Below are 27,151 nucleotides of genomic sequence, written 5' to 3'. Positions count from 1 at the left end.
TTGATTCAATTCGATTTGCCATTGTTTTGCAATGGCAGATCGAATTGAATCAAATCGAATTCCAATCGGACATGTCGGATTTAATCGTATCGTAAATAGAATCGTAATCGAATCGTACAAAGAATCGTATCGTGTAGATGGGGCTTAAAAGTAATTGGACAATTGACTCAAAGACTATATCATGGGCAACTGTGGGAAAGTTCGTAGTCATGTCATTATCAATTAAGCAGATAAAAGGCCTGGAGTTGATTTAGGCTACTTGCACACCAAGACGTTGCGTTAGGTGCTACGTTAAGGTCGCATAACGTGCACCTAACACAACGTATGGTGCTGCAAGAGCCGACGGTAGAGTGAGCCGCGTTAGGCGGCTCGATTCCTATAATGTCTCCTAGAGTGGCGCTGATTGGCCAGCGGGTCCACGTGATGCGGAGCGAGACACTCCGCATCACGTGGTCCCGCCGGCCAATCAGCGGCCGCCAGTGCAGTGAATATTAAGTAGCCATGTGCGCGGCTACTGTAGCTGCCTCTCCCCGCCTCCTCTCCGCACCCCACTGCGCATGTGCAAACAGTCTAACGCGGCTATAGCTGCTCCAACGCCGTAGCATGCTGCACTTTGCGGAGAACGTGCAGCGTTACATGTAACGCAACGTGGGCTGTGTGAACAGCCCACTTGTGTTACATTGCTGTGCGTTGGGGGAGCGTTACAGGCGCACTAACGTGCGCCTGTAACGTCTTGGTGTGTAAGCAGCCTTAAGGTGTGGTGCTTGCATGTGGAAGATTTTCCTGTGAACAGACTACATGCGGTCAAAGGAGCTCTCCATGCAGGTGAAAGAAGCCATCCTTAAAGGAGTTAAAGTGTAGAGAAACCGAGAGCCCAATATAGTGTAGTATGTTAAGCATAAATGAAGTAAAGGTTATCGTGAGAAAATTATACTCACAAACATGGGTTACCACACAGGCAACCACTGTATAGGCAGGTGAGGAGATTAGACCTGTCCTCACTCAGGGATAAGAAGTCGCTCTCTGTAGATGCGAAAGGGGGTAGATCACCCCTCCACCAGGGGTGGACACGGTATAGCAGTAGGAGAACAGAGGCGCCAGCAGGATAAAAGTGGATAAAAACTTTAAAATTTGCTGGGAGGAAGTGGTGGACTTACCTCCATAAAGCAGACACGAAAGACTGTCTGAATAGTAGTCACATTTATTAATTAGTACCCCAAAACAGTGCAACGCGTTTCGCAGGCCCAGCCCGCTTCATCAGGCAATAAAAATGGGGACAAGACAGAATTTCAGCAATAGCAGGTGTAGCGCCTCAGTGAGGCGCTACACCTGCTATTGCTGAAATTCTGTCTTGTCCCCATTTTTATTGCCTGATGAAGCGGGCTGAGCCTGCGAAACGCGTTGCACTGTTTTGGGGTACTAATTAATAAATGTGACTACTATTCAGACAGTCTTTCGTGTCTGCTTTATGGAGGTAAGTCCACCACTTCCTCCCAGCAAATTTTAAAGTTTTTATCCACTTTTATCCTGCTGACGCCTCTGTTCTCCTACTGCTATCCTTAAAGGAGTGATCAGGCAAACATAGCGATTTAAATGGCCTACCTGCTGCTGTTCCCAAATATAAACAGAGCAGGATCGCATATTTTTTTTTTTTTGTTCAAAACTCTTCATTGGCTCCGCAATTCGGTGCATTAGTATTTCCTGCCTGGGAAGTAATACTGGCTTTTTATTAGCCAAACTTCCTCTTTCCTTTACAGTGGGTTGCAAAAGTATTCGGCCCCCTTGAAGTTTTCAACATTTTGTCACATTACTGCCACAAACATGAATCAATTTTATTGGAATTCCACATGAAAGACCAACACAAAGTGGTGTACACATGAGAAGTGGAACGAAAATCATACATGATTCCAAACATTTTTTTTTACAAATAAATAACTGCAAAGTGGTGTGTGCATAATTATGCACCCCCCTTTGATCTGAGTGCAGTCAGTTGCCTATAGACATTGCCTGATGAGTGCTAATGACTAAATAGAGTGCACCTGTGTGTAATCTAATGTCAGTACAAATACAGCTACTCTGTGAGGGCCTCAGAGGTTGTCAAAGAGAATATTGGGAGCAACAACACCATGAAGTCCAAAGAACACACTTGACAGGTCCAAGACAGGTCAGGGATCAAGTTATAGAGAAATTTAAAGAAGGCTTAGGCTACAAAAAGATTTCCAAAGCCTTGAACATCCCAAGGAGCACTGTTCAAGCGATCATTCAGAAATGGAAGGAGTATGGCACAACTGTAAACCTACCAAGACAAGGCCGTCCACCTAAACTCACAGGCCGAACAAGGAGAGCGCAGATCAGAAATGCAGTCAAGAGGCCCATGGTGACTCTGGACGAGCTGCAGAGATCTACAGCTCAGGTGGGAGACTCTGTCCATAGGACAACAATTAGTCATGCACTGTACAAAGTTGGCCTTTATGGAAGAGTGGCAAGAAGAAAGGCATTGTTAACAGAAAGTATAAGAAGTCCCGTTTGCAGTTGGCCACAAGCCATGTGGGGGACACAGCAACCATGTGGAAGAAGGTGCTCTGGTCAGATGAGACCAAAATGGAACTTTTTGGCCAAAATGCAAAACGCTATATGTGGCAGAAAACTAACACTGCACATCACTCTGAACACACCATCCCCACTGTCAAATATGGTGATGGCAGCATCATGCTCGGGGGGTGCATCTCTTCAGCAGGGACAGGGCAGCTGGTCAGAGTTGATCGGCAGATGGATGGAGCCAAATACAGGGCAAACTTGGAAGAAAACCTCTTGGGAGACAGCAAAAGGTGGTTCTACAAAGTATTGACTCAGGGGGCCGAATAATTACGCACACCCCACTTTGCAGTTACTGTATGAGGAACGCAGGGGGAAGTTGGTCCGCAATGTGTGCTTCCGTACTTTGAGGTACGGCTGCGCACGCGTACTAGAGTGCCGGAGGAGGGTTTGAGCTTGCCTTCATCACTCGCAAGCCAAACCCTCCGGTTCAGCCGCCGCCCACCAAACACTCCCACTCCCTTCAGCCCACTAACTTTAGCCTCCGCTTAGCTTAGTCAAAGTAATCCAATAATGTCTCAGCCTCCGCATCTCATCCACAGATGAACTGTGCTGGGAGTGCGCACGAGGCTAGTCGGAGGCTGAAGGGAGTGGGCTGAAGGGAGTGGGAATGTTTTGTTGGGCGGCGGCTGAAGCAGAGAGTTTGGCTTGCGAGTGACGAAGGCAAGCTCAAACCCTCCTCTGCCGGCTCCAGTTCGCGAGCGCAGCAGTACGTCAATGTATGGATGCACGCATTGGGAGCTCACTGCTCTAGCGTCCCTCAGCCAGGAAAGCAGTACTGCACCTGCCTGACCAAAGGAGTTCCGGGTCGCTGGGGAGCACAACCTCAAGGTAGAGCATACTACGGCAAATGAATACATTTATAAAGGGAACGGGGACACTATTCAGCAGAATAAAAAGGTTAGCTTCACGCAGACATGCGTGTTTTACATATGTCACTTTGCCTGATGACTCCTTTAAGCTGCAAAAACTGAAGAAACCCATCTGAGAACTTGCTACAATATTCTGAGTGGCAAAATATACAGTTTGGTACATACTGAGAAAGAATGCAAGCACTGGCGAACTCAGCAAAGCAAAAAGACCTGGATTATCACGGAGGACAACAGTATCGGATGATTGCAGAATTATTTCAGTGGTGAAGAGAAATCTCTTTACAACAGCCAACCATGTGAACAACACTCACCATGCGTTAGGTGTACAGCATGAAAGTAAATACAGAAGTTGCACTGCAAGGTGAAAGCCACTGATGAGCCTCAAGAATATATTGGGCTTTGCTAAAGAACATCTAAAAAAAAAGCCAGCATAGTTCTGGAAAAACATCCCTTGGACAGATGAAACCAAGATCAACCTCTCTCAGAATGATGGCAAGAAAAGTATGGAGAAGCTGTGGAACAGCTCATTATCTAAAGCATACCACATCATCTGTAAAACACAGTGGAGGCAGTGTGAGGATTTGGGCGAGCATGACTGCCAGTGGCACTGGGACACTAGTGTCTATTTATGATGTGACACAGAACAGATGTAGCCAAATTAATTCTGAGGTGTTCAGAAACATTCTGTCTTCTCAAATCAAGGTAAATGCAGTCAAATTGACAATGACCCAAAACATTCAGCCAAAGCAGCCCAGGAGTTCATTAAAGCAAAGAAACTAATTAACCCAATTACGCATGCATTTCACTTGTTGAAGACTAAACTTTGGCCAGAAAGACCCACAAACAAACAGCAACTGAAAGCAGCTGCAGTAAAGGCCTGGCAGAGCGTTAAAAAAGGAGGAAACCCGGCATCTGGTGATGTCCATGAGTTCAAGACTTCAGGCTGCCATTGCCAGGCAAAGGGTTTTCAACCAAGTATTACAAATGAACATTTTATTTCCAGTTATTCAGTTTCTTCAATGACTTTTGAGCCCCTAAAATGAAGGATTTTTTTTTTTAAAAACCTTTAGTTGCCTCACATTTTTATGCAGTCTCTTTGTCCTCCCCACTGTATTAAAGCTGAAAGTCTGCCCTTCAACTGCATATGAGTTGTTTATTTAAAATTCATTGTGGTAATGTACAGAACCAAAATTTGAAAAAAGTTGTCTCTGTCCAAATATTTGTGGACCTAATTGTATAAATAGAATGGATTATATACCTACTGCGTGGATTTCTGTATTCTGTACTGTTAATAAGCACCTTTAGAATATTTTATAAATTGACTTTTTTTAACCGCATTCGAGCAAACATCTGAATGGCTGTTAGGGCTCTTTCACGTTACATAACGCTTGCAGAAGCTGATTTCCTGCAATTGTTATGATCTGCAGCATGAACGTCGGGATGTTGCGGTACGACGCTGATTGGCGCCGGTAGTTCTATTCCACCCGACGGGAAAACGCAGATGCTGGACGATTAAAAGCTCTTGGCTGCGTCGTACTGCAACGTGCCAAAAAGCAGCATTGGATGTGAAAGGTAAAATGGACTTTCATTTTACCTTGGTTAACGCGAAGTATTGACTGTGTCAAAACGTCAGAAATCAGCTCTGGTGTGAAAGAGCCCTTAGAGACAGATATTCTTTTACACAGGAAGCAGTCACAGCACATATGAACCGCTGTGTGCACCGGCGACGCCCTGCTCACTTGGTAGAGGGGCTGGTGCAGATAACCTTGTAGGAACAGGGAATACAGAAGCACAGAATAAGGAGAGGCTGTAGCCTACATCCTTGCATTATATTTCTATCAAATTACCCTTGTTTTACACACAAAGACGTCTCACAGAGAGCCTGGTAATTATTTCACGATTCACTGCGGTTTTAATATCCAGAAAATATATGCAGGAATGCAGAGAAAGCAGTGCCGGCATTGGTGTGATTTACGCATAGGTGTAATAAGACAGGGCTGCCATCCTGTTCTGCAGTCTGCCCATCACATCACTGAGGAAGCATTAATAGGATGTACAGTAACCAGGCTATACAGAACATACATAACCATACATAACAGCTCCTGCGCTGGCAACATTAAAGCAGGGAAGGATATTTCATACTCCTCATAAAGAATAAGATTTCCAGCTCAAGCACGGGCTCCGCATGCTTATACAGGTCAAACTCAAAAAATTAGAATATTGTGCAAAAGTCCACTTATTTCACTAATTCAAATTAAAGCGGGCCTAATTCTAGAACTTCCCCTCTGCTCTGAAAGATAAGCAACTTCCTAATATCCTTTTCCGAAAAACATTTACTTAAATAGACGCTGAAGTCTCATAAAAATCATGTTTTTATATTAAAAATCTCTAGAACATGATAGCCCTAACTAAAACACCGCATCTCCGCGGCTGAACTCTAACTAAATCCCCCCTAATTCCCCCCTCCCCCCCAAAAACCCACAACTTTCTTGGATTTTGCTTCCCCGGGAGGCAGAGCTTTTAGCTGCAGATTTGCCTGCATGCGCATCAATCCGCATGTATCTCCGCCTCTTCCCTGCCCCTCTCAGTGAAGGAAGACAGAGGGGTGGGCGGAGGCAGAGATACGCGCTGATGGACACGTGTAGAGGCACAGCTGCAGCGGAAAGCTCTGCCTCTCACGAAAGCGCTTCCCGCAATGTGCCCTGGGGAGTTAGGGGGGATTTAGTTAGAGTTCAGCTGCAGGGATGCAGCGTTTTAGTTAGGGCTATCATGTTAAAGACATTTTTAATATTAAAACATGATTTTTATGAGACTTCAGCGTCTCTTTAACCTTTTCGGGACCGCCTCTATGAGATCCTACGCCGCACTTGTGGCTGTTCTAGCCTGATGCGGCGTAGGATCTACGCCGGCCCGCAGTTTCCGCTCCCGACGCGATCGTGCGCACCCGGAGGGGGAGATTAAGCTGTCATATGACAGCCGACATCTCCCCCGAGTGATCAGCAGCCATCGCGTATGGCTGCTGATCACATGATCACTACGATCGCTGTCGGATCGTAGTGATCAGTTTGACAGCTGCGGCGGCAGGGGGGGAAAGAAGAGGATCCACTCACCTCCCTGCCGTTCCAGCGACGATCGGCGCCCCCCTCCGTTCTGGCCAGCATCTCCGCTCCGTCTGACGTCAGCGCCGCGACCCGGAACTGATTGTCAGACAGAACGGAGATGCCGGCTGGAGAAGAGGGTCCCGTGCGGCTCATCGCTGGAGCCTGGAAGGTAAGTGAAGGCTGCTGGCAGAAGGGGGGGCCCAGGCCACCATGGGGGGACACAAATCGAGGCAGCCACAGACGGGATCCGGCCGTCTGACCCCCCCAAACGCGCGCACCTCCTTCCCGCGCAAAATGCCTGGTCCTTAAGGGGGGGGTAGGTGGCCGGTCCCGAAAAGGTTAAACAGCAGCATCTCTGAAGAAATGTAAGCAGTAACATTTACTTCCTGGTTTCATTGAAGCACATACAGGCCTTAAAGGGAAGGTTCACGGTGGTTTAAAAAAAAAAAAAAAAAATGCTAATCCACTTACCTGGGGCTTCCTCCAGCTCGTGGCAGGCAGTACGTGCCCCCGGCGCCGCTCTGCAGGCTCCCGGTCTCCTCCGGTGGCGCACACGATCTGGTCAGGCCGGCTGCCAGGTCGGGCTCTTCTGTGCTCCAAAATGCGCCTCACGCGGGCGCGCTGACGTCGTCGGACGTCCTCCGGGCTAGTTCTACAGCAGTACAGCCCGGAGGACGTCCGATGACTGGGCTATTTAATCTTCCAACAGTCAGTCCAAGGTAGTCTTGTTGAAATCACAGCTGCCACATGAATATAGTAAGAGGGAATCCGGCTGAGCTGTGCACTGCCATCTAGTAGGAGGGAGCCTGGTTGAGCTGGGCACTGCCACCTGGTAGGACGTGTAACCTGGCTGAGCTGTGCACTGCCATCTGGTAGGAGGGAACCCAGCTGAGCTGTGCACTGCCATCTGGTAGGATGTGGAACCTGGCTGAGCTGTGCACTGCCATCTGGTAGGACGTGGAACCTGGCTGAGCTGTGCACTGCCATCTGGTAGGAGGGAGCCTGGCTGAGCTGTGCACTGCCATCTGGTAGGACGTGGAACCTGGCTGAGCTGTGCACTGCCATCTGGTAGGAGGGAGCCTGCTTGAGCTGTGCACTGCCATCTGGTAGGAGGGAACCCGGCTGAGCTGTGCACTGCCATCTGGTAGGAGGGAACCTGGCTGAGCTGCGCACTGCCATCTGGTAGGAGGAAACCTGGCTGAGCTGCGCACTGCCATCTGGTAGGAGGGAACCTGGCTTAGCTGTGCACTGCCATCTGGTAGGAGGGAACCTGGCTGAGCTGTGCACTGCCATCTGGTAGGCAGTAACCTGGCTGAGCTGTACACTGCCATCTGGTAGGAGGGAACCTGGCTGAGCTGTGCACTGCCATCTGGTAGGAGGGAACCTGGCTGAGCTGTGCACTGCCATCTGGTAGGAGGGAACCTGGCTGAGCTGTGCACTGCCATCTGGTAAGAGGGAACCTGGCTGAGCTGTGCACTGCCATCTGGTAGGAGGGAACCTGGCTGAGCTGTGCACTGCCATCTGGTAGGAGGGAACCTGACTGAGCTGTGCACTGCCATCTGGTAGGAGGGAACCCAGCTGAGCTGTGCACTGCCATATGGTAGGAAGGAACCTGACTGAGCTGTGCACTGCCATCTGGTAGGAGGGAACCCAGCTGAGCTGTGCACTGCCATATGGTAGGAAGGAACCTGGCTAAGCTGTGATGTGAATAATTTACCAGCACAGGACTCCTCGACACAGGAGACAAGGGTTTGAATCCTGGCTCCAGCACCCATTCAGTAAAGAGCCCTTGGGCAAGACATCCTAAGATCTTGGAGTGGCCTGCTAGAGCCTGCAGCTCTCAAGTGCTTTGAGTATGACAAGAGAAAAGCTCTGTACAAGTGATAACATTTCATTTAAAATGGGAAACGTTACTATGTAACAGCTCATATATGCTCTCTTCTCCAGCATGCAAGCAGAGTGCGCAGTTTGATCTATGTAATAATACACAGAAAGAAGAGAGCACACATGCGATAACTGCAGAGCCGGGGTTACCTTGCCACAACTGCGGCAGTGGTGCTTCCTGCGGATCACGGTGAATGGAGCTTTACATGCAGTGCACAGGCTGCAAGCCTCATCCGGTACCCAGTCAGGAGGATCTGCGGCAAAAGCAGAGGAAAAAAAACACAGAAAATGTAGTTTAGTATTTTACTTATCTATTTTCCATGTTCAGGACTGCAAAATAAATGAAAAAAAAAATGTACTAGCTAAATATTCTATACAGTTCCTACATTTCATATTTACCACTTGTAGACAGCAGATGGAGCTACAAAGCTAGTCTCTAAAGAGTTTTCTATGGAGTGACAAACCCCTTTTCTTCTCTGCCCTAGTCAAGTAAAGAAGATCATCGATGTGAAACCTCCACCTGTGTTGCCACGGCCTGCTACCAGCATGGCAGCCACCAATCAGGCTGCTGAGCCGGGGGCGGACTGCAACAACCCAGATGGGGGTGTCCATCTGTACTACAGCGCAGGCGCAGAATGCTCCCGGCTCTGAGAGCACAACGATGGGTGCACATGCAGCCGAGCCACACCTGCAGAAGAGCGCGGAAGGACAGATTACCAAGGAGGACTATAAGAGAATGGAGTGGCCAGAAATGGACGCCACACACCTCGTGGGGCTGTAGGAAGCCCCAGGTATGGATAAATACTCCAAGGAAACTGCTTACTTTTTTCAATGTAGTGGTCCTTTAAGACACATACCTCCCAAATTTTTGAGATGAGAATCTTAAGCCACACCCCTGCCAAACCCCCACCACGCCCCTAGTCACGCATACCAAAAAGATTTCATAAGAAAAATATGTTTTATAATTCAAACCACACCGTTCCTTTCTATCCTGGTTCATTTCCTTCAGAGTAACATTTTAAAATTAGTAATATATCAATTTAAAGAATGGGAATAAAGTTTAGAGTCAATCAAACATTTTTAGTAGAGAAATATATATATATATATATATATATATATATATATATATATATATATATATTTACATAGAAAGAGGGACAAAGTCCTGAAAGATGGACAAATGAGGAGGAAAGAGGGACGGAGCTCCCAAAGAGGGACAGTTGGGAGCTATGAAGACAGAGCCTAACACCACAGGCTCTCTCCTTTATACTGGAGGTCAAATCAAATCAAAGATAGCTTTATTGACATGACCAAGCTTCAATAAAGGCATTGCCAAAGCAGGGGTAATGGGGGACATGGGATGGGATAGGGTGGGGGTGCAGCGATTTACTCTGCAGTGAGGTACTCTCTCACTATGCTCATGCTGTAGATTTACCTTGCCCATAACAATTGCCCACAATAGTTTTAGGTGAAAATCTAGAAATTCTACAGGTGTCCCTCAATGCCACTTAGATGGTCTTTAGTGACTGTGTTTACAGCTCTGAGAACTTTTATTTTAGTTCCCACAGTGGCATCTCCTGCTAATCCTCCCATCTCCATAGAGCAAGACAGGGTGCATGGCCTAAGCTGTGACCCTAACCTCAGAGATAGACAATAAACCATACTAGGAAATCTTCATTAACCATTCCTACCTTCAAATTCCCCATCGCGGGCCTTGGCCGCCAGCTCGGAAGATGAAATGGTCTCCTGGCAGAGGGCGCAATCTTCCAGAGCAGAACTCCTCAGACCCGGGCTCACTGCAAGGGAAACAGTCAATCAAACCTTCCAGCAAGCACACAATGGATGGAAATATTATCATGGCCAATTAGAAAACATAAATGTCAGAATTTTTGGCTTTGTAGATTATTTCCCAGCCTGACCTCTGAAACAAAAGTAAACAAGTGCCTAGCCTCGACCGGATTGCTCTAACGGTCTTGGACGGTACAACCAAAAGTAAACAAGAGGCGGCACACCACTGGCTGAAAAAAGTTGCTTGTATTGCGCAACAGTAACACTACAGGTTACGGACACGCAGGTCCTTAATCAGGTGCATCTGATGAAGGACCTGCGTGTCCGTAATATGCAGTGTCACTGTACCGCAATACAAGCAACTTTTTGCAGTGGTGTGCTGCCTCGTTTACTTTTGGTTGTACCGAGACCGTTAGAACAATCCGGTCGAGGCTAGGCTCCGTCTCACTCCCAGATACCTACACCTGTGTGTTGTCTCCCTAGAAAGTTACTTTTTAAGCTTGAACTCTGAAATCTCTGGTGTTTCCAATAGAAGTCCTTCTCCAAAAAAACCTGGACCAATCTGCTTATTAAAGTAAATCTGAGAGTTTATTAAGTAAAAAAAAAATAATGAGATACTTACCTCGAGAGACCCTCCTCCATCCCTCCCTGTTCCAGCGCTAGGATTCCCGCAGTGCCACAGCGCAAGCCCACACTGAGCAGGTGCAGACGGCTAATCCATTCGCAGAAGCACTGAGCCACTGTCCAGTCTAGGGGGCTCTGTGCCAGTGCGCAGGCAAGGGGTTGGCGTGGGCCCCACTGCTGGTACCAGGTGAGGAGGAGGGCGGTGGAGGAAGCCTCTGGCTCTCCCGAGGTAAGTACCCAAATTGGGATCTTTCTTTTGCTTCAGGGTCCCTTTAAGACTTCTGACATGATTGAGCCAGTGGGAGATTCTGCCCAGTTTGCATACTTCTATAAGTTGGGTTTTCAACGGTAAACATATTGGCATGCCTGAAGCCAAATAACTGTCAAATGCTTTCTGAACCATTTCCACAAGAGGGCAGTGTAACGTAAGAGTAAATTATTTACCATCAGATGTAGTAATTTCACATCACTCCATCCCTTGTTCCAGCTACAATTTGAAGTATATAATGTAATGTAATGGTGGTACACACCAGAAATTTGCAGACAGATAAAGGGGTTGAATCGATTAGCGTACATTCGTTTTGGGCGTAGGGCTTCTCAATGAGGGGTCACCCTGCTGCAGCACAAATTCCGGGTGGTGTTCAATACTATTATCCCTCTGAGTCGTCGCAAACCAGAGGGAGAAGTAATTTGGGGTTCGGCAATCGGCAGATCCTCGAACTACCCATGCGGAGGGCTCGGACTACAGCATTACTGGTACAGCCGCGCCAAGCTTCAGTGCTACGCGTCAAAAAGCCCTGCTTCTTTTCGACAGGTCTGATCTGATTTTCAATCGTTTTTCTGATCGATTCTGTATGGAAGTGATTGGAAAATCGATCAGAAAAATTATCGGAAAATTTAGATCAGACCTGTTGGAACTAATCTACCGGATGGGAAATTGCATGGTGTGTACCTGGTATTATACTCACTTGATAAGCTGGTCTAATGATAAGGCAAAGTGTGATAGTGCGCGTGGCTGATGGCTGAACAAGGAAGTCAAATGCATGATTATTATTGCAGTCGTGGAGAAAATGAAATGTAATCAGGACATGCAACCTCCATTTATTTTCAGCCGGTCTCCCACAAAGTTCAAAGCAATGAGGAACCGACTCCAAACGCAGGGGGGTGCTTGTTATTTTTACACAAGCGACATTACTTTGGGACAAAGGCAAGTAGGATAACTCTATGGGCAATAAGGAATAGGGAAACTGATTTTTATTGAACATTATACCAGGCCATAATTCTACTTCAAGTAAGGCAGTTCTTGGGCGCTCTGAGCTTCCAGTTTCTTTCTGTCTTTTATCCACCATTATATGAATTATGAAAATCATTATTCTACAGTACCTTTGCCATCTGTAGAACACCCAAATCATTACTTTTTCAGATCCAAACATCACCTCTCATTCTGAAGTGCCTCTCCAACTAAAATGAGCTTCCCACCTGAAGTCTCTGAGTTGCCACACATTATCCTTTCCATTCAGGACTCTGGATGGGTAACATGGTTGAGCTGCCACACAACCCCCTTTCTACTGAGATACATGTAAGGTTCAGGGCTCTGATAAAAGGCGTGGGAAGACAGGTCAGTGATGGCCCGACTGTCAAAAGAACAGGATACAGACACGGATGTCCTGCTGGACAAGGTATTTATATCTTAAAAGTGACATTGAAGCCAAGAAAACCGTAAGATATAATGAATGGTCTGTGTAGTACGGATAATTCATAGAACATTTTTTCAGTTCTATAGATTTTCAGTTATATAGATTTTTTTTTTTTAATAACACTGCCTCATTCTCTAATATTTGCAGTTTACAAACTACTCTCTGCATTTTAAACTATGAAACAGAGTAGAGCTAATGACCCTTTGAACTTCCCTGGAGTAAAATCATATCTGAAGTTATATTTTACTGTTTCTCTGATGTATAAGTGCTTCAGAAAATAGTAAACTAAACTAGACTAGAGTAGACTAAATTAGTTGGAGAGCTCAGAGAAGCTCTTTTGCATAGATAACAAATGAATTTTCTTAACTCTTCTTGTGCTGGAAACAATGAGACTCATATCTGTGCTACTTATGTTCTATTTCTTAGCTGTACTACAAATACAATTCATTATAAGTTTATTTTCACTTCAGATTCCCGTTAATATAAGCTAGGAAGAGCAAAACATATTAAAAAACAAAGAATCTATCCCTGTGGCTTTAAGTGCTACCTACCAAAGACATATTTACAAACACCTATAAAAGACAAGAAGGTGTCGGTTACCTTTCTTTTGTTTTCCTTTGTCGTCCACTTCCTGCTTGGTTGCCATGACTTCAAATAAAGTCTTCAGGATGCTCCTTAAGTCACTTGCATAGTTTGTCTGCAACTGATCAGCAACACCTGCAGATCAAAAACATTCAACAGTATAAATTCCCAACAGGAGCAGAAGGAACCAGGAAGTAAGCTCTGATGAGATGAGAGTGAGATGCATATGGAGGCTGCCATACTTATACTTATTTCCTTTTAAACAATACCAGTTGCCTGTCATCCTGTTGATCATTCATGCATCAGAAGTGTGTGTCTGAATCACACACCTGAAACAAGTATGAAGCTAATCTATTTAGAACATCAGTCAGAAAAGGCAGGTTATCAGCAGGACTGCCAGGCAACTGGCAATGTCAAAAAGGAAATAAATATAATACTAAATAAATATAGCAGCCTTCACGTCATTCTCAGTCTAGGCGTTCTTTAACCCGTTAGCCGTTTCAATAGAGTTCTCTCATTTGAGACGATGCTGGTGCTGTAAATTCTTGAAATGCTTTGATGTCTCTCTGCTAGTAGAAAATAAAAGAACAGAAAGCAGCAGTCCTCTGTTATGATCTCACACTGCCCCCCAGTGACAAGTGTCCATAAATACACATTACAGCAGTACTAACCAGAAGCAAGGAAATGGAACAAATAAATAAAAAAATAAGCTAAAACAAATTGGCCTGGAGCACTTGCAAGCCTGTAAATAAATTGGCCGCTAAAGGGTTAAACATGGCCACCCAGACACAAAGCATTGGCAGCTGTATAACGTTACTTTATAAAGCAGATTTTCATATTTTTGTTTGATAGAATTCCATTATGAACATTTGTTAGGGCAATGTGATAAAATAAACAATAAGGACCAACAGGGTATGCGATGCCTAACAGTTCTGTGATTCTTTTAGGGACCAATGGGGGAAGGCTGCAGCTGGCTGTTGTTCTATTTAACAAAATAGCAGCGAGATGGGGACTTTCTATTCTGCTGAAACACAAAGGAAGCTTCTCAGCCTGATTGTTTGGCATAAGCGTTTTATTGAGAAAAAAAGAGATGCAGGAGTGGAATTAGGACAAATGGAACACAATGCAGAGATTCTGTAAAACACAAATGGAATTTATTATCGGAGTCTGCTTAAAAGCTGTGCTGATAAATTATTGAAGTTTTGATATTACTGTAAAAGTTTCTTTTGTTGGAAGGGAAAAACACAATGCAAAGTAGTAAACACTGATGCCAGTAAGCAGCTTCTTTATTCTTGTGATGTGAACAACAAAGCCCAGCACAGCTACTGGAAAGTTCGGTATTCAGCAGCTGTAATGGTACCCATACACTTCTTGATATCTCTTAAAGTGAACCTCCAGACTAAAAATCAACTCAGCAGCCTTGAAAAGGCTTGGTGTTTCTTTAACAGTTTCACAGCCTGTGCAAAATAAAAACTTTTTGTTTACACAACAGTTTTCGTCACTGAGGTAAGCCACCTCAATCTTTTCCATATTATTCTGTTTTGAAATGTTTTTATACACACACCAGAGCGCCTCTTTTGTCCATATTGTGCTTCTTTTCAAAGCCTAATTTTTGGCTGCACAGAAGCTAAGCTCCATCCTATCAAAGAAAACTGCCCAGGCATTAAAGAGACACTGAAGCGAAAAAAATATATATGATATAATGAATTGGTTGTGTACTATGAATAATTACTAGAAGATTAGCAGCAAAGAAAATATTCTCATATTTTTATTTTTAGGTATATAGTGTTTTTTCTAACATTGCATCATTCTCTAATATGTGCAGATTACACAACACTCAGCATTCTAAATGATTCTTTCAGAGCAGTCTGTGAACTAATGAACTGGCAGAGGAAAAGTAAAAAATTAACTAACAGTTGAGATAATAAAAGTCAGAAAACAGCCCTCTTCACGACTTTGAAAGTCATAGAGCTTAATGGCTTTTTTGTATAGAGATAACAACTGGAGTTTCTTAAATCTTCCTGTACTGGAAACAATTAGACTGATGTATCTGATCTTAATGTTTTATTTCTTAGCTGTACTACACATACAAATCATAATATCATAATTTTTTTTTCGCTTCAGTGTCTCTTTAAGTAAAAACAAACGTAATATACATTATTGTATAATACAAATCTAAAAAATCTAAAGTATAAAAATAAAATATAATAATTACAGAAAAATAATAATAATAAAGAAAATAAGTCATAAATATGACTTTTGGTCATAGTCATGTTTACGCGATACGTTTCTTAATGTTATTCGGAACATAGAACCCACGGTGGGAGAGTGGTTTCTGGTAACTATGGAGGTGTAGAGGCAGTGAAATACATGCTGCACACAGCATCAGATTTCACTAATGAACAGAACACGTTTATTTGTGTCCTGTTAGATGTGATTTTTAGAAGAAATTACCGTATTTTTCGGACTATAAGACGCTCCGGACCATAAGACGCACCTAGGTTTAGAGGACAAAAACCAGGAGAAAAAAATACATACTACATAGCCATTGTCGGGCATGTTGTTTAAACAAATAATTAGTGTAGATGAACATTTCTTCATTTACGCCCATGTATATATTTGCATAGGACGGGGCCACATTCGACCCCATTGCCGTCCCCCTCAGTTGTACAAAAAACTGCTCGCCAAACCGGAAGTACCATATTTTTCGGACTATAAGACGCACTTTTTCTCCCCCAAAAGTGGGGAAAAAAAGTTGCTGCGTCTTATAGTCCGAATGTAACATGTGTAACATCTACTTGCGCCCTCTCATGACCTGAGGCGCACGTGCGCCGGGTCATGGGGTGACGCACATAAACAATGTAGTACGGAAGCCTCTGAGGACCCTGCGCTATAGCGGCCGAATACACCGGGATTGCACTGATGCTGGGCGAGATCAAAGCACCAGCATTGGGACGAACGGCCGCATACAACCATTACAGATCGCGCTGCTGCGGGACAGACTGGCATTGGGGATATCGGTGGCTTCTTCTATGCCGCATAGAAACATTACGGATCGCGCTGCTGCGGGACATATAAAGAATGTAAGATTAAAGGACCAGCATTGGGGATATCAGCGGCTTCTATGCCGCATAGAAACATTATGGATCGCGCTGCTGCGGGGCCCGCTAAGAAGATTTAGATCAAAGGACCAGCAATTTGCATAATTACAGTGGCTGCTGCTAAGCCACTTAACACTCTGGATCGCGCTGCTGCCGCCTGCTACTCCATGTACAACTGACGGAAACCAGCACCAGGGGAGGTAGGACTATAACATGTTACATTCGGACTATAAGACGCAGCAACTTTTTTTCCCCACTTTTGGGGGAGAAAAAGTGCGTCTTATAGCCTGAAAAATACGGTACTTCCGGTTTGGCGAGCAGTTTTTTGTACAACTGAGGGGGGACAGCAATGGGGTCGAATGTGGCCCCGTCCTATGCAAATATATACATGGGCGTATATGAAGAAATGTTCATCTACACTAATTATTTGTTTAAACAACATGCCCGACAATGGCTAAGATATATAGATGACATATTTTGCATATGGGCAGGGCCACATTCGACCCTTGAGACCTTTGTATCTGAGCTTGTGTCTTGTTGTCCATTTATTAGACTCACTATCCATAGTGACAGAGAAAGAATAGCATTTTTAGATACTATGGCCATTAGGGTCAATGATATATTGACCACTGATCTATATGTCAAACCCACTGATGTCAATTAATTAGTGCATTATGAAAAAAATAAAAATTAATTATTGCATTATGGAAGTTTCCATCCACAGGCGAAAAAAAAGGCAATCCCTATTAGCCAGTTTATGAGAATACAAATGATCGTGTTGGATGATGCACAGAGGAATGTAAGACTTCGGGCTCGTTTCCACTATCGTGAATCCGCATGCGTCCAACGCATGCGGATTCGCACATGTAATGCAAGTGGATGGGTCTGTTTTCACTGTAGCGTTGTTGAGGTGCGTTTTTTTCAGCGGTGAAAAAATGCACAAAAGAGTCGCAGAATTCGCCTGCGAGTGGAATGCATGCGAATCGCATGCAATGTATTTAATAGGGAAATCGCATGCGTTTTCCCCATGCATTTTTTGCCGCGAATTCACATAGATAGCAATGTAAATTCACACAGGCAGTGACATGGTTAAAATTGCATATACCCTCACCTATGCGAATTCTCGGCAAAAAACGCATGGGGAATCGCATCCGCATGCGATTTCATCAGCGGTGGAATCCAGGCGATTCCGCACCGCAATAGTGGAAACGAGCCCTTAAAGGGTCTCCGAGCAGTGCCTGTGGGTATGCCTTTAAGCATATCCACAACTAATTCATTATATCCTCACACCTACCGTCATGATGTTTGTAATTATATCCCCCTGGGTTCCTTGTATTTCATTGCGTTGCACTGAATGGAGCTAACGACAGTGGGGAAAGTGTCGTCCTGCATAATACAATGCTGAATAAGGTATCCAAAATGGCGGCCGCGATTTCGATCGATATTTTCGAACGCGAAAATAACGAAAACTAAAAGGCGTAGGGTGGTGGTTTATATATCATTGGAAAGAGGAGAAAGAAAACTTCAAAATGGTATGCATATTTCCATAGTTACTGCACTGCTCGGAGTCCCTTTAAAGAGAACCCAAGGTGGGTTTGAAGAATATTATCTGCATACAGAGGCTGGATCTGCCTATACAGCCCAGCCTCTGTTGCTATCCCAAACCCCACTAAGGTCCCCCTGCACTCTGCAATCCCTCATAAATCACAGCCACGCTGCTGACAAACAGCTTGTCAGTGCTGGCTGTGTTTATCTCTATAGTGTCAGTCTGCTGCTCTCCCCGCCTCCTGCAGAACTTCAGTCCCCGCCTGCATCCCTTCCCTCCCTGCTGATTGGAGGGAAGGGCCAGGTCAGGGACCGGAGCTATGCAGGAGAAGGGGGAGCAGCTGAGACTGACACTACAGATGTAAACACAGCCTCACAGCATGGCTGTGATTTATGAGGGATTGCAGAGTGCAGGGGGACCTTAGTGGGGTTTGGGATAGCAACAGATGCTGGGCTGTATAGGCAGATCCAGCCTCTGTATGCAGATAACATTCTTTAAACACACCTCGGGTTCTCTTTAAGGATATTAAAAATACATTTCTACAGCGAGGCTATCCCAAAGATATAGTTGATGAGACAAGTACAAGGGTACAAGATGGTCACATGGGACGACAGCGTAGGAATGTCTCAGGACGTATCCAGTTTGTGTCAAGATGTAATATAGAAAGCAATAATATTGCGAAAATTATAAAAAAAAAACATTGGCACTTACTATCGGATACCTTCCCTGACATTCAGGAATTTAAAAATATACCATTGTTCTCTTATAAAAAAGCTCCAACACTGAGAGGTAAATTAGTACATGCAGATATTGGTGTTGCTGGATCTGCCTGACGTGGATTGACCCGCAGGGGCACTTTCCCGTGCCTTAACCCCCTTGGCGGTATGAAAAATACCGCCAGGGGGCAGCGCAGCAGTTTTTAAAAAAAAAAATTTTTTAAATCATGTAGCGAGCCGAGAGCTCGCTACATGATAGCCGCTGCTCAGCGGCATCCCCCCGCCCGCTTCGATCGCCTTCGGCGATCTCCGATCAGGAAATCCCGTTCAAAGAACGGGATTTCCTGGAGGGCTTCCCCCGTCGCCATGGCGACGGGGCGGGATGACGTCACCGACGTCGGGACGTCATTGGGACTCCAGATGCAACCCTCGGCGCTGCCTGGCACTGATTGGCCAGGCAGCGCACGGGGTCTGGGGGGGGGGCGCGCGCCGCACCGGATAGCGGTGATCGGGCGCGCGGCGGCGGCGATCGGGGTGCTGGCGCAGCTAGCAAAGTGCTAGCTGCGTCCAGCAAAAAAAAAATTATTTAAATCGGCCCAGCAGGGCCTGAGCGGCACCCTCCGGCGGCTTACCCTGTGACACACACGGGGTTACCGCTAAGGAGGTTAATTGTGTACATTGTAGTTCGGTGATTAAGGGGGATGAAATATGTCATCCCTACAGAGGAACAAAATTTAAAATTAGAAGTTGTCACACGTGTGACTCCTTATATGTTGTATATGCATTGAAGTGTCCTTGCGGGCTGATCTACGTCGGGCAGACCACGCAGAAGATCGAGCTACGCCTCTCTTCTCATAAACATGCTATTAGAGAAAAATTGGTGGAACAATCAGTTCCATCTCATTCTGTACAAGCAGGCCACAATGTGAGCCAACTTAGGTATCAGGTGTTAGAACAAGTTCTCCCACTTAGGAGAGGAGGGAATCGTTTAAAAAAACTTTTATATAGAGAGGCGTGGTGGATTAAAAAGTTGGATACAATGGAACCTAGGGGACTAAATAGGGAATTAGATCTTGTCCCATTTATAGGATACGCTGTCATGTCTTGAACTCATGCCCCTATGTGACATCAGATGTGTATTTTCTTGTATTCTTTGTAATTTTTTTTTGGTTTTTTTTTTATTTATTATTCTTTTTTAATTTTTTAAATTTTTTCTTTCATTTTTTTATTTTGCTATAATTTTTTATTATTATCATTATTTTTTTGTAATTTTTAAATTTTGTTTTATTTTTTTATTCTTTAGATTTTTTAGATTTGTATTATACAATAATGCATATTACTGTATATGTTTGTTTTTACCCCCGGCCCTTAGTAGGTTTCCTTGATGGATAGCTTTGACAAATAATAGATGCAGATAGCGGTATTATGCGGTGGAGACGTTGCGCGTCTCCCTGGTAACACCATGATGCGGGGAGACGAGACAAACACCGTCGTCATGGGAGGCGGTGGGCGTGGTGTACGTCATCCCCGCATTGGTCGCACAGACGGCGGTGGGTGGACGGCAGTTGCCGCCCCCTCCAGTGTCCGTCACCACAGTTCCCCATCAAGTCCGCCTGAGAAGCTGAGATGGGTGGAGTGGTGATAGGATGTTTGTGCGCATATGCCAGGAGGACCCGCCCGGCCTCTACACGCATCCCACCGCACGTTGGGGGGAGGTGGGACATTTTTGAATTTGGCGACAAATGAGCAGTGGGCATTGTAGTTCCCCATCAGGTCCGGTAAGTCATGGACCACTAGCATTGGCTGTGAGACTACTCAGCCATGATATGCCATGTTGATTATGTCATTATAAAAGCACATGGTATAACGTTTGTCAGTCTGTATGCTGCTGAGCTTGAGAAAGGATGCATTTTCCGAAACGTCGCTGTATCCAGCAGTACATGACTTCTAAATAAAAGTACAAAGAGCTTATAATACAGATGGTGCCGGCTTCCTACTTTGTTAATTAACATAACTAATGTAACTTAATGACAGCATGTTTGTTTAGGCTGAAGATCCTCTTTAAAGCAGACCTGAACTCAAAATTTCCTCTCTGCTCTAAAAGAAGCGCAACAGCATATCAACCTTTAAAGAGAAACATTTATTTGTTACAGCTGCAATAAATCTGCATTGTGTCTACTTCCTGTTTTCATGAAAATAGACATAGGGTTAACATCCTGTGTTTAAAAATTAGCTGCTCTGCCAAGATTTCTGAGCTGACAGCTGAAAGATCAAATTACACTTGTGATCAGGGATGCTCACCAGATGCTCTCACGAGTAATCAGGAGTGATTAAAATGAGGTTTAATTGGTGCAGGTGTGTGGCAGAGAAACAAGGGATTATTTACCCATAATTCCGCCATCCGCCATGCGGTCCAAAGAGCTTGCATGCGTCCTATTGGTCGCGTTGCAAGCCTTACACCGGCACACTTCCTCCTTCCGGCTTGGAGGAGGAAGTACGCCGTTGTGAGACTTGCAGTGCGACCAATAGAACGCGTGCAAGCTCTTTGGACCGCAGGGCGGATGGCGGAATTATGAGTAAAGAATCCCTTGTTTCTCTGCCACACACCTGCACCAATTAAACCTCATTTTAATCACTCATGATTACTCGTGAGAGCATCTGGTGAGCATCCCTGCTTGTGATTAGTCACAGATGACTAATCTCTCTAAATACATACAGGGTGCACTTCTCTCCATTTTCCTTATGTCCTGTGCAAGAGTTTGGGTCCACTTTAATGATGCATGATTGGGAGGCTCAGGGTTTATTACTTACCTGATCGGCCGTGGCCATGTTTCCAAAGTTTTCAGAAGGTCTTTGGAAACTTTTGCCTGTGTTGCCGAGGCCCACCCCCAGGTTGGCAGCCACCAGTTAGGCTATGGCTGGTGAGCTGGGGAGCACTGTAGGAGGGGGCCGTGAGGGAACAGGGCTGAGCAGACCAGGTAGCCGCAACAACCGCAGCTCCCGTGGGCCGCAATGGCCCACTTTTACTTTCATGACCTCTGGGTCACGACGCTGCAAGGAAAGACTGTGTGTATCTCACAGCGTGCAGGGAGGTGGGGGAGCGGCAAGAGGCATGGCCAGGGGAGAGAGCTGCCCAATGGCAGCTCTGGAAACCATGTAGGAACGCCACTGGTGGGCGTATTGAACAGGGAATTCCTCTTCCCTGTGTTTACCCCTGAGATAGCGACAATTAGGGGGTTATAGCGCCGCGATGGGGAAGCAGAGAGCGGCGGTTGGGGGACACAGAGGCATGTCATGAGATTGAGAACATGCCTCTGTTTCCCATCTGTCCCCCCAAGAACCACCTCGGATTCTCTTTAAGGGACACAAAGGCATCCTCCTGGTCTGCTGTGTCCCTCTGAAAGCTGTCGGACTGAGCTGAGCCCTCTTACGGGCTACTGAGTGGTCAGAGCCTCGATTGTACTCCTGCTTCTAGGAACATTCTGCACAGTCGCAAATTTTACACAATACTCCTGGACACAAGACTGCACTTGAGGGCGGGGCCATGCGTGTGCAGTAGCCTGAGACAGGGCTCAATCAGACAGCTTTCCGAGGTACGCAGCAGTGGTAAGCATTGAGAGGAAAAAAAAAACAAAGTACACGGTCTAGTTCTATGTAGGATCAGGAATATGCATACGCATGTTTATCTTATGTCAATTCAGGAACCATTTAAACCAAGCAGGACATGAATGTGTGTTTGGTTGCTGATTGGGTAGATGTCAGATCTGTCAGCAGACGTTCCTATCTGAAGTTCTGATGAGCAGGAGGGAGACGCACCTGAGATGCAGACGAAGAGCCGGTGAATGAGGTCATTACTGCTGTGGAAGCGGGACCTGATCTTCTCCCTGGAAGCAATCTTTGCAGCCTGCAGGGCCAGCTGTATCTCCTCCTGATCAATGTCATCCGATGAACAAGAGCTGGTCATCAAGCTGCTGCGGAGCAGAGAGGAGAGAGAAGAGAATGAAGTGTGAAAGGCAGCCGTGTATTATTAGAGGGGATACAGGGAAAGGTCACCGGCGTTCTCATATGTGGGAGAAGAGAAATACAGATTTCTATCACAGCGTAACAAGCCTGACAGAGGCTCGTTCTCAGCTGTCACTCGAACACACGAGATGTGACAATCTCACAATGAGATAGCAGAGCAGCAGATTGCCTTCCAATAACTCCGCCACTTACTTCTCATCATAACTGTCCGCACAGCAGTACAAAACTTTCCACAAAGTCACAGCAGGTGATTCATAGAAGGACAAGGACAGGGAAGAGCAGGGAAGGGAGGCTTTTATTTAAAGGAGAACTGTAGTGAGAGGTATATGGAGGCTGCCGTATTTATTTCCTTTTAAGCAATACCAGTTGCCTGGCTATTCAGCTAATCCTCTGCCTCTAATACTTTCAGCCATAGGCCCTGAACAAGCATGCAGCAGATCAGGTGTTTCTGACAAATTTAGACAGATATGACAAGATTAGCTGCATGCTTGTTTCTGGTGTGATTCAGACACTTCTTTAGGCAAATAGACCATCAGGGCTGCCAGGCAACTGGTATTGCTTAAAAGGAAATAAATATGGCAGCCTCCATATCCCTCTCACTACAGTTCTCCTTTAAAATCACGTTCCAGGAATTATACTGCCTGGTCTTCTCTGTGTAATCCCTATACAATTGTGCTGTAATAAGACCAGTGCAAGCATCAATCAGGTTCATCATGTGACTTGGTGAGTACTGTGAGTACTTGGTGAGTGTTCTTCTCTGGAAGTCAGGCACCCTCTCACATCCTCTGGGAGCCCAACAAAGTGCGACAACATCACCTAGGAGTAAAAACTTAAAGTGTAACTGTCAGGCATAAAATAAAAAATCAATTCTTAATTTTGTACCTGGTAAACAAGTAATAGGGATGCTAACCAGGCAATCCAAAAGTTACAAATCACTATTACTTGGTGATAAATGATCATTCCCCAGTTTACCTGACTTATCTGGTACACACAAAATTTGGTACACAAAAAGGAAGTTGCAGGGCATACTGGGTTGTCCTTTTTCTCTTCTCTATTTCACCTCAGCCTGATTGGCTTAAGCCTCTTTCCCTCCTGCTTTCCCCTCCCACACCTCTGTTCCTCTCTGATTGGCCAGTATTTCTCATGCTGAAACAATGCACTTTCTATAGTTAGGGGTGGGCAAATCAGGCAGAGGAGAGTAGGAAAGGAAATGGCATCAGCATTGGCTTCAAAATAGCCACACTTAAAATGGGAGATGCTATGGATTTTCTCTTTTTTTACTGTACAAAAATCACTAAACTCAAAACGTGGACAGTGCAATACATCTGTTATGTAAGTAGAGCAAGTATTTACCTACTTATGTGTTTTTTCCCCCCCTGAGATAGTATGTCTTTTTAAGGTGTCCATATATCAGGCAGTGTATGGGCACATCGACCATGGAATCTCTTGCCTGCCCATACACTGCAGACCGATTTCTGATCGGTTTAAAGGACTACTGAAGTGAGAATAATATGGAGGTTGCCATATTTATTTCCTTTTAAGCAATACCAGTTGCCTGGCTGTCCGCTGATCTATTTGTCTGCAGTAGTGTCTTAATAAAATCAGAAACAAGCATGCATCTAATCTTGTCAGATCTGACAATAATGTCAGAAACACCCGGTCTGCTGCATGCTTGTTCAGGGTCTGTGGCTGAAAGTATTAGAGGCAGAGGATCAGCAGGGCTGCCAGGCAACTGGTATCGCCAACAAGGAAATAGATATGTCAGCCTCCATAATATTATTATTATTTTTTATTTATATAGCGCCAACATATTCCGCAGCGATATATCACTATAGATTCAGTTGTCCTTCAAGCATGAAATCTATTAGAAATGGGCCTAGCCATGCCTGCCTGCTCCCCAGTCTAAAAATGTGTATGCCCTGACCCCCGCCCATGTGCACCCTACAATCTCTGCCGGTGCCATTCCCGACCTGCTCCGCCGTGATAGCCTGTACCATGTGGCGCCAGGCGTGTGTGTGACGTGGTACATGGCGCAGGCTATCCCGGTGACGGCGGAGGCAGCCAGGAATTGCGCCAGCAGACAGGTAAGATTTTCAAACACAAAAACGCGGGACACGAGCATCAGGGCACACCTTACCCTTGGGGGGGGGGGGGGGGCACCAGCCCGGGGTCCATCGTGTACATTGCTCGTCAGGATATCGAACGCCGTCACCACTGCCCACCTGACTGAGCACTTGCCAACAACATTTTCCAGAATGTCTGATTTGACAGATTTCAGGCAAACATCCTGCGACACCCATTTTCCTCAGATTCTATAAGATTATCGTATCGGTAGGTCGATCGGCCCACAAAAATCACCTGATCAGATTTCTGCTCAAGTCCGCCTAAATTTGGTATCCCTTTCCCTAACTGATATTCGAGCCCAGAAATATCAATAGACTGCCCGATCGGGCGAAGCTCTTTTGCTCGTATTTCTAGCTTCACATTTCCAGATCTCCCATCAGTACAGACTGGCTCGCTCTCACTCTCTGCTTCTTAATTAAACACCAATAAATTGAGCCGCCTTGCAGAGCCAGCATAATAGATATATTTATTATTAAGGCCTAATCCTGAAATCAATGCGAGTACAAGTAACATGTCAGCGTCCAAAATTACCCTGATGGTGTAAGCAAAAACAATTATGTGCCATTAATAAGATTAGCAAGTGCACATAATTACTCATCTCAACAAGCTGACACAGACACTCTGTCTGCAGGAGTTCAATAGCTGCCGCCCAGTGATCAGCAGAGAGACCGAACATGTCCTTTTTACAGAGACTCACAATACGTCTGGGGGGGGGGGGGGGGGTGTAGAAATGCTCTAATCAGCATAAACCCTGCTAACAAGTTCTAAGGACAGATGAGAAACACTCCTATACAGGTTTTATTACTGTCCATGTCTTAAATAGAAATTTCATGTCATTTAGGGCTCTTCTACACTACAAAACGCATGATCGAGTGTGATTTCATGCATGCGTTTCCAATGCGCAGCATGCCGCATGTTGGTGGTCACAGCACAATAGAACCAGATGAGAAATTGCGTGCGTTAAAACGTTCACAGCCGCATTACTTTGCAATGCGTCAGAACACATAGTACTACTGTGAGCAGTAACATGAAAGTCTATGGACTTTAACGTAACCATGTGGATACACAGTATATCATATTTTTGCTGTTTGGGAGCTTAAAAATGTAACATAGATAAGGGGAAAACAGAGGAAAACAGGTGAATAAGCTTTGTGAATCATGCTCTATGGGCTCATATGACAGCAGCGCAAGAAACTGGACAAAGTCAGGGGGAAAATATCTACTTTTTGGGTCTCTCAAAAACCTCTAACCCGCTCTGCTGGTAGACTAGTGCCTAGCCATAACTGTGCTAACCACCACCCAATGTCAACCAAATTACTGCATTTTTCGGAATAGAAGACGCCTCCCCACCCCACCCACAGTTTTGGGAAAGAAAAAGTGTGTCTTATATTCCGAAAAATACAATACAAGCCTGTTGCTTTAAGTTTTACAGAGCCACATCAACCCGACATGCAGACAGCCTGTTTCTAGCCTGACTACAGGAACATAAAGAGGTCATTTGCATATTCAGTAGCTGTGCATTGTGGGTAACCACCAATGTTCACTTAAAGGGAAACTGAAGTAAGAGGTATACGGAGGCTGCCATATTTATTTCCTTTTAATCAATACCAGTTGCCTGGCAGCCCTGCTGGTCTATTTCTCTGCTGTAGTATCTGAATAACACCAGAAACAAGCATGCAGCTAGTCTTGTCAGATCTGACTTTAAAGTCTGAAACACCTGATCTGCTGCATGCTTGTTCAGGGGCTATGGCTAATAGTATTAGAAGCAGAGGATAGGCAGGGCTGCCAGGCAACTGGCATTGCTTAAAAGGAAATAAACATGGCAGCCTCCATAAACCTCGCTCTTCAGTTTTCCTTTAAAGTTGAATTATTGTAAATTCCTTTTGTTTTAAGAAGGCAAACCACACTAAGTATTGCTTTTTAGTAGGAGGGCTTTTCGGTCTCTTAGTCCCCTATACTTTCCTTGTGGTTTTGGGTCACCCCGAGCCGCTTGGCTACTATGAATAACCTTACAAACTGAGTTCTGTACACTAAAATGTTTTAGTGTATGAGGGACCTTGCGCTGCTATGACTACGACGTTGTCACACGATCTGTGTTAGATCTGTGCTTGGAGGTGGGCTTCGAAACTAGGGTTCTCTCCATCACACTTGATGGTATGTACAGGTCAGTGTGAATGAACATCAGTGCTCTTTTAACCGGGTGCTCCACCCGGCTAGTTTTGGTGACCACCCGGCAGTCTTCGGCTCATCTTACCCTCTGCTGTGTATGCAGAGAAGCGCCGGCCTGCATTCTGTTATCACGCCCCACCTGGCTACTTTTTTTGCCACCCGGCTACTTTTTCATGCCACCCGGCTGGAAAAAATTTCTGGGGAGAACACTGAACATGTAGCTCGGGAACTGATCTCTATGGAGGCTACCATTTGATAACATAAAACCAGCAGAAGCAGAGCAGTCCACAGGGAAACACGGAAGAGGTATAAAGTGCAGCCACAGGTTT

The 27,151-nt window shown here is 45.3% G+C and overlaps 1 protein-coding gene across 8 annotated transcripts in view; it reads right to left on the bottom strand.

The window, feature by feature from the left end:
• Positions 1 to 27,151, bottom strand: part of ZFYVE28 (zinc finger FYVE-type containing 28) — a 264,453-nt gene that overhangs the window by 5,230 nt on the left and 232,072 nt on the right. For 6 of the 8 annotated variants that reach the window (XM_068275968.1, XM_068275950.1, XM_068275976.1 and 3 more), the window contains 4 exons: positions 22,323 to 22,477; positions 13,162 to 13,278; positions 10,144 to 10,248; positions 8,603 to 8,706 (listed from right to left, as the gene is read on the bottom strand). In XM_068275968.1, coding sequence (XP_068132069.1) covers positions 8,603 to 8,706; positions 10,144 to 10,248; positions 13,162 to 13,278; positions 22,323 to 22,477 — 481 coding nt within the window. The remainder of the gene's footprint in view (positions 1 to 8,602; positions 8,707 to 10,143; positions 10,249 to 13,161; positions 13,279 to 22,322; positions 22,478 to 27,151) is intronic. The other 2 variants (XM_068275960.1, XM_068275987.1) reach the window with 1 other exon arrangement.

Source organism: Hyperolius riggenbachi, chromosome 1 (assembly GCF_040937935.1).
Source record: "Hyperolius riggenbachi isolate aHypRig1 chromosome 1, aHypRig1.pri, whole genome shotgun sequence".
Taxonomy (NCBI): Eukaryota; Metazoa; Chordata; class Amphibia; order Anura; family Hyperoliidae; genus Hyperolius; species Hyperolius riggenbachi.
This window is presented reverse-complemented; position numbering and strand designations above follow the sequence as displayed.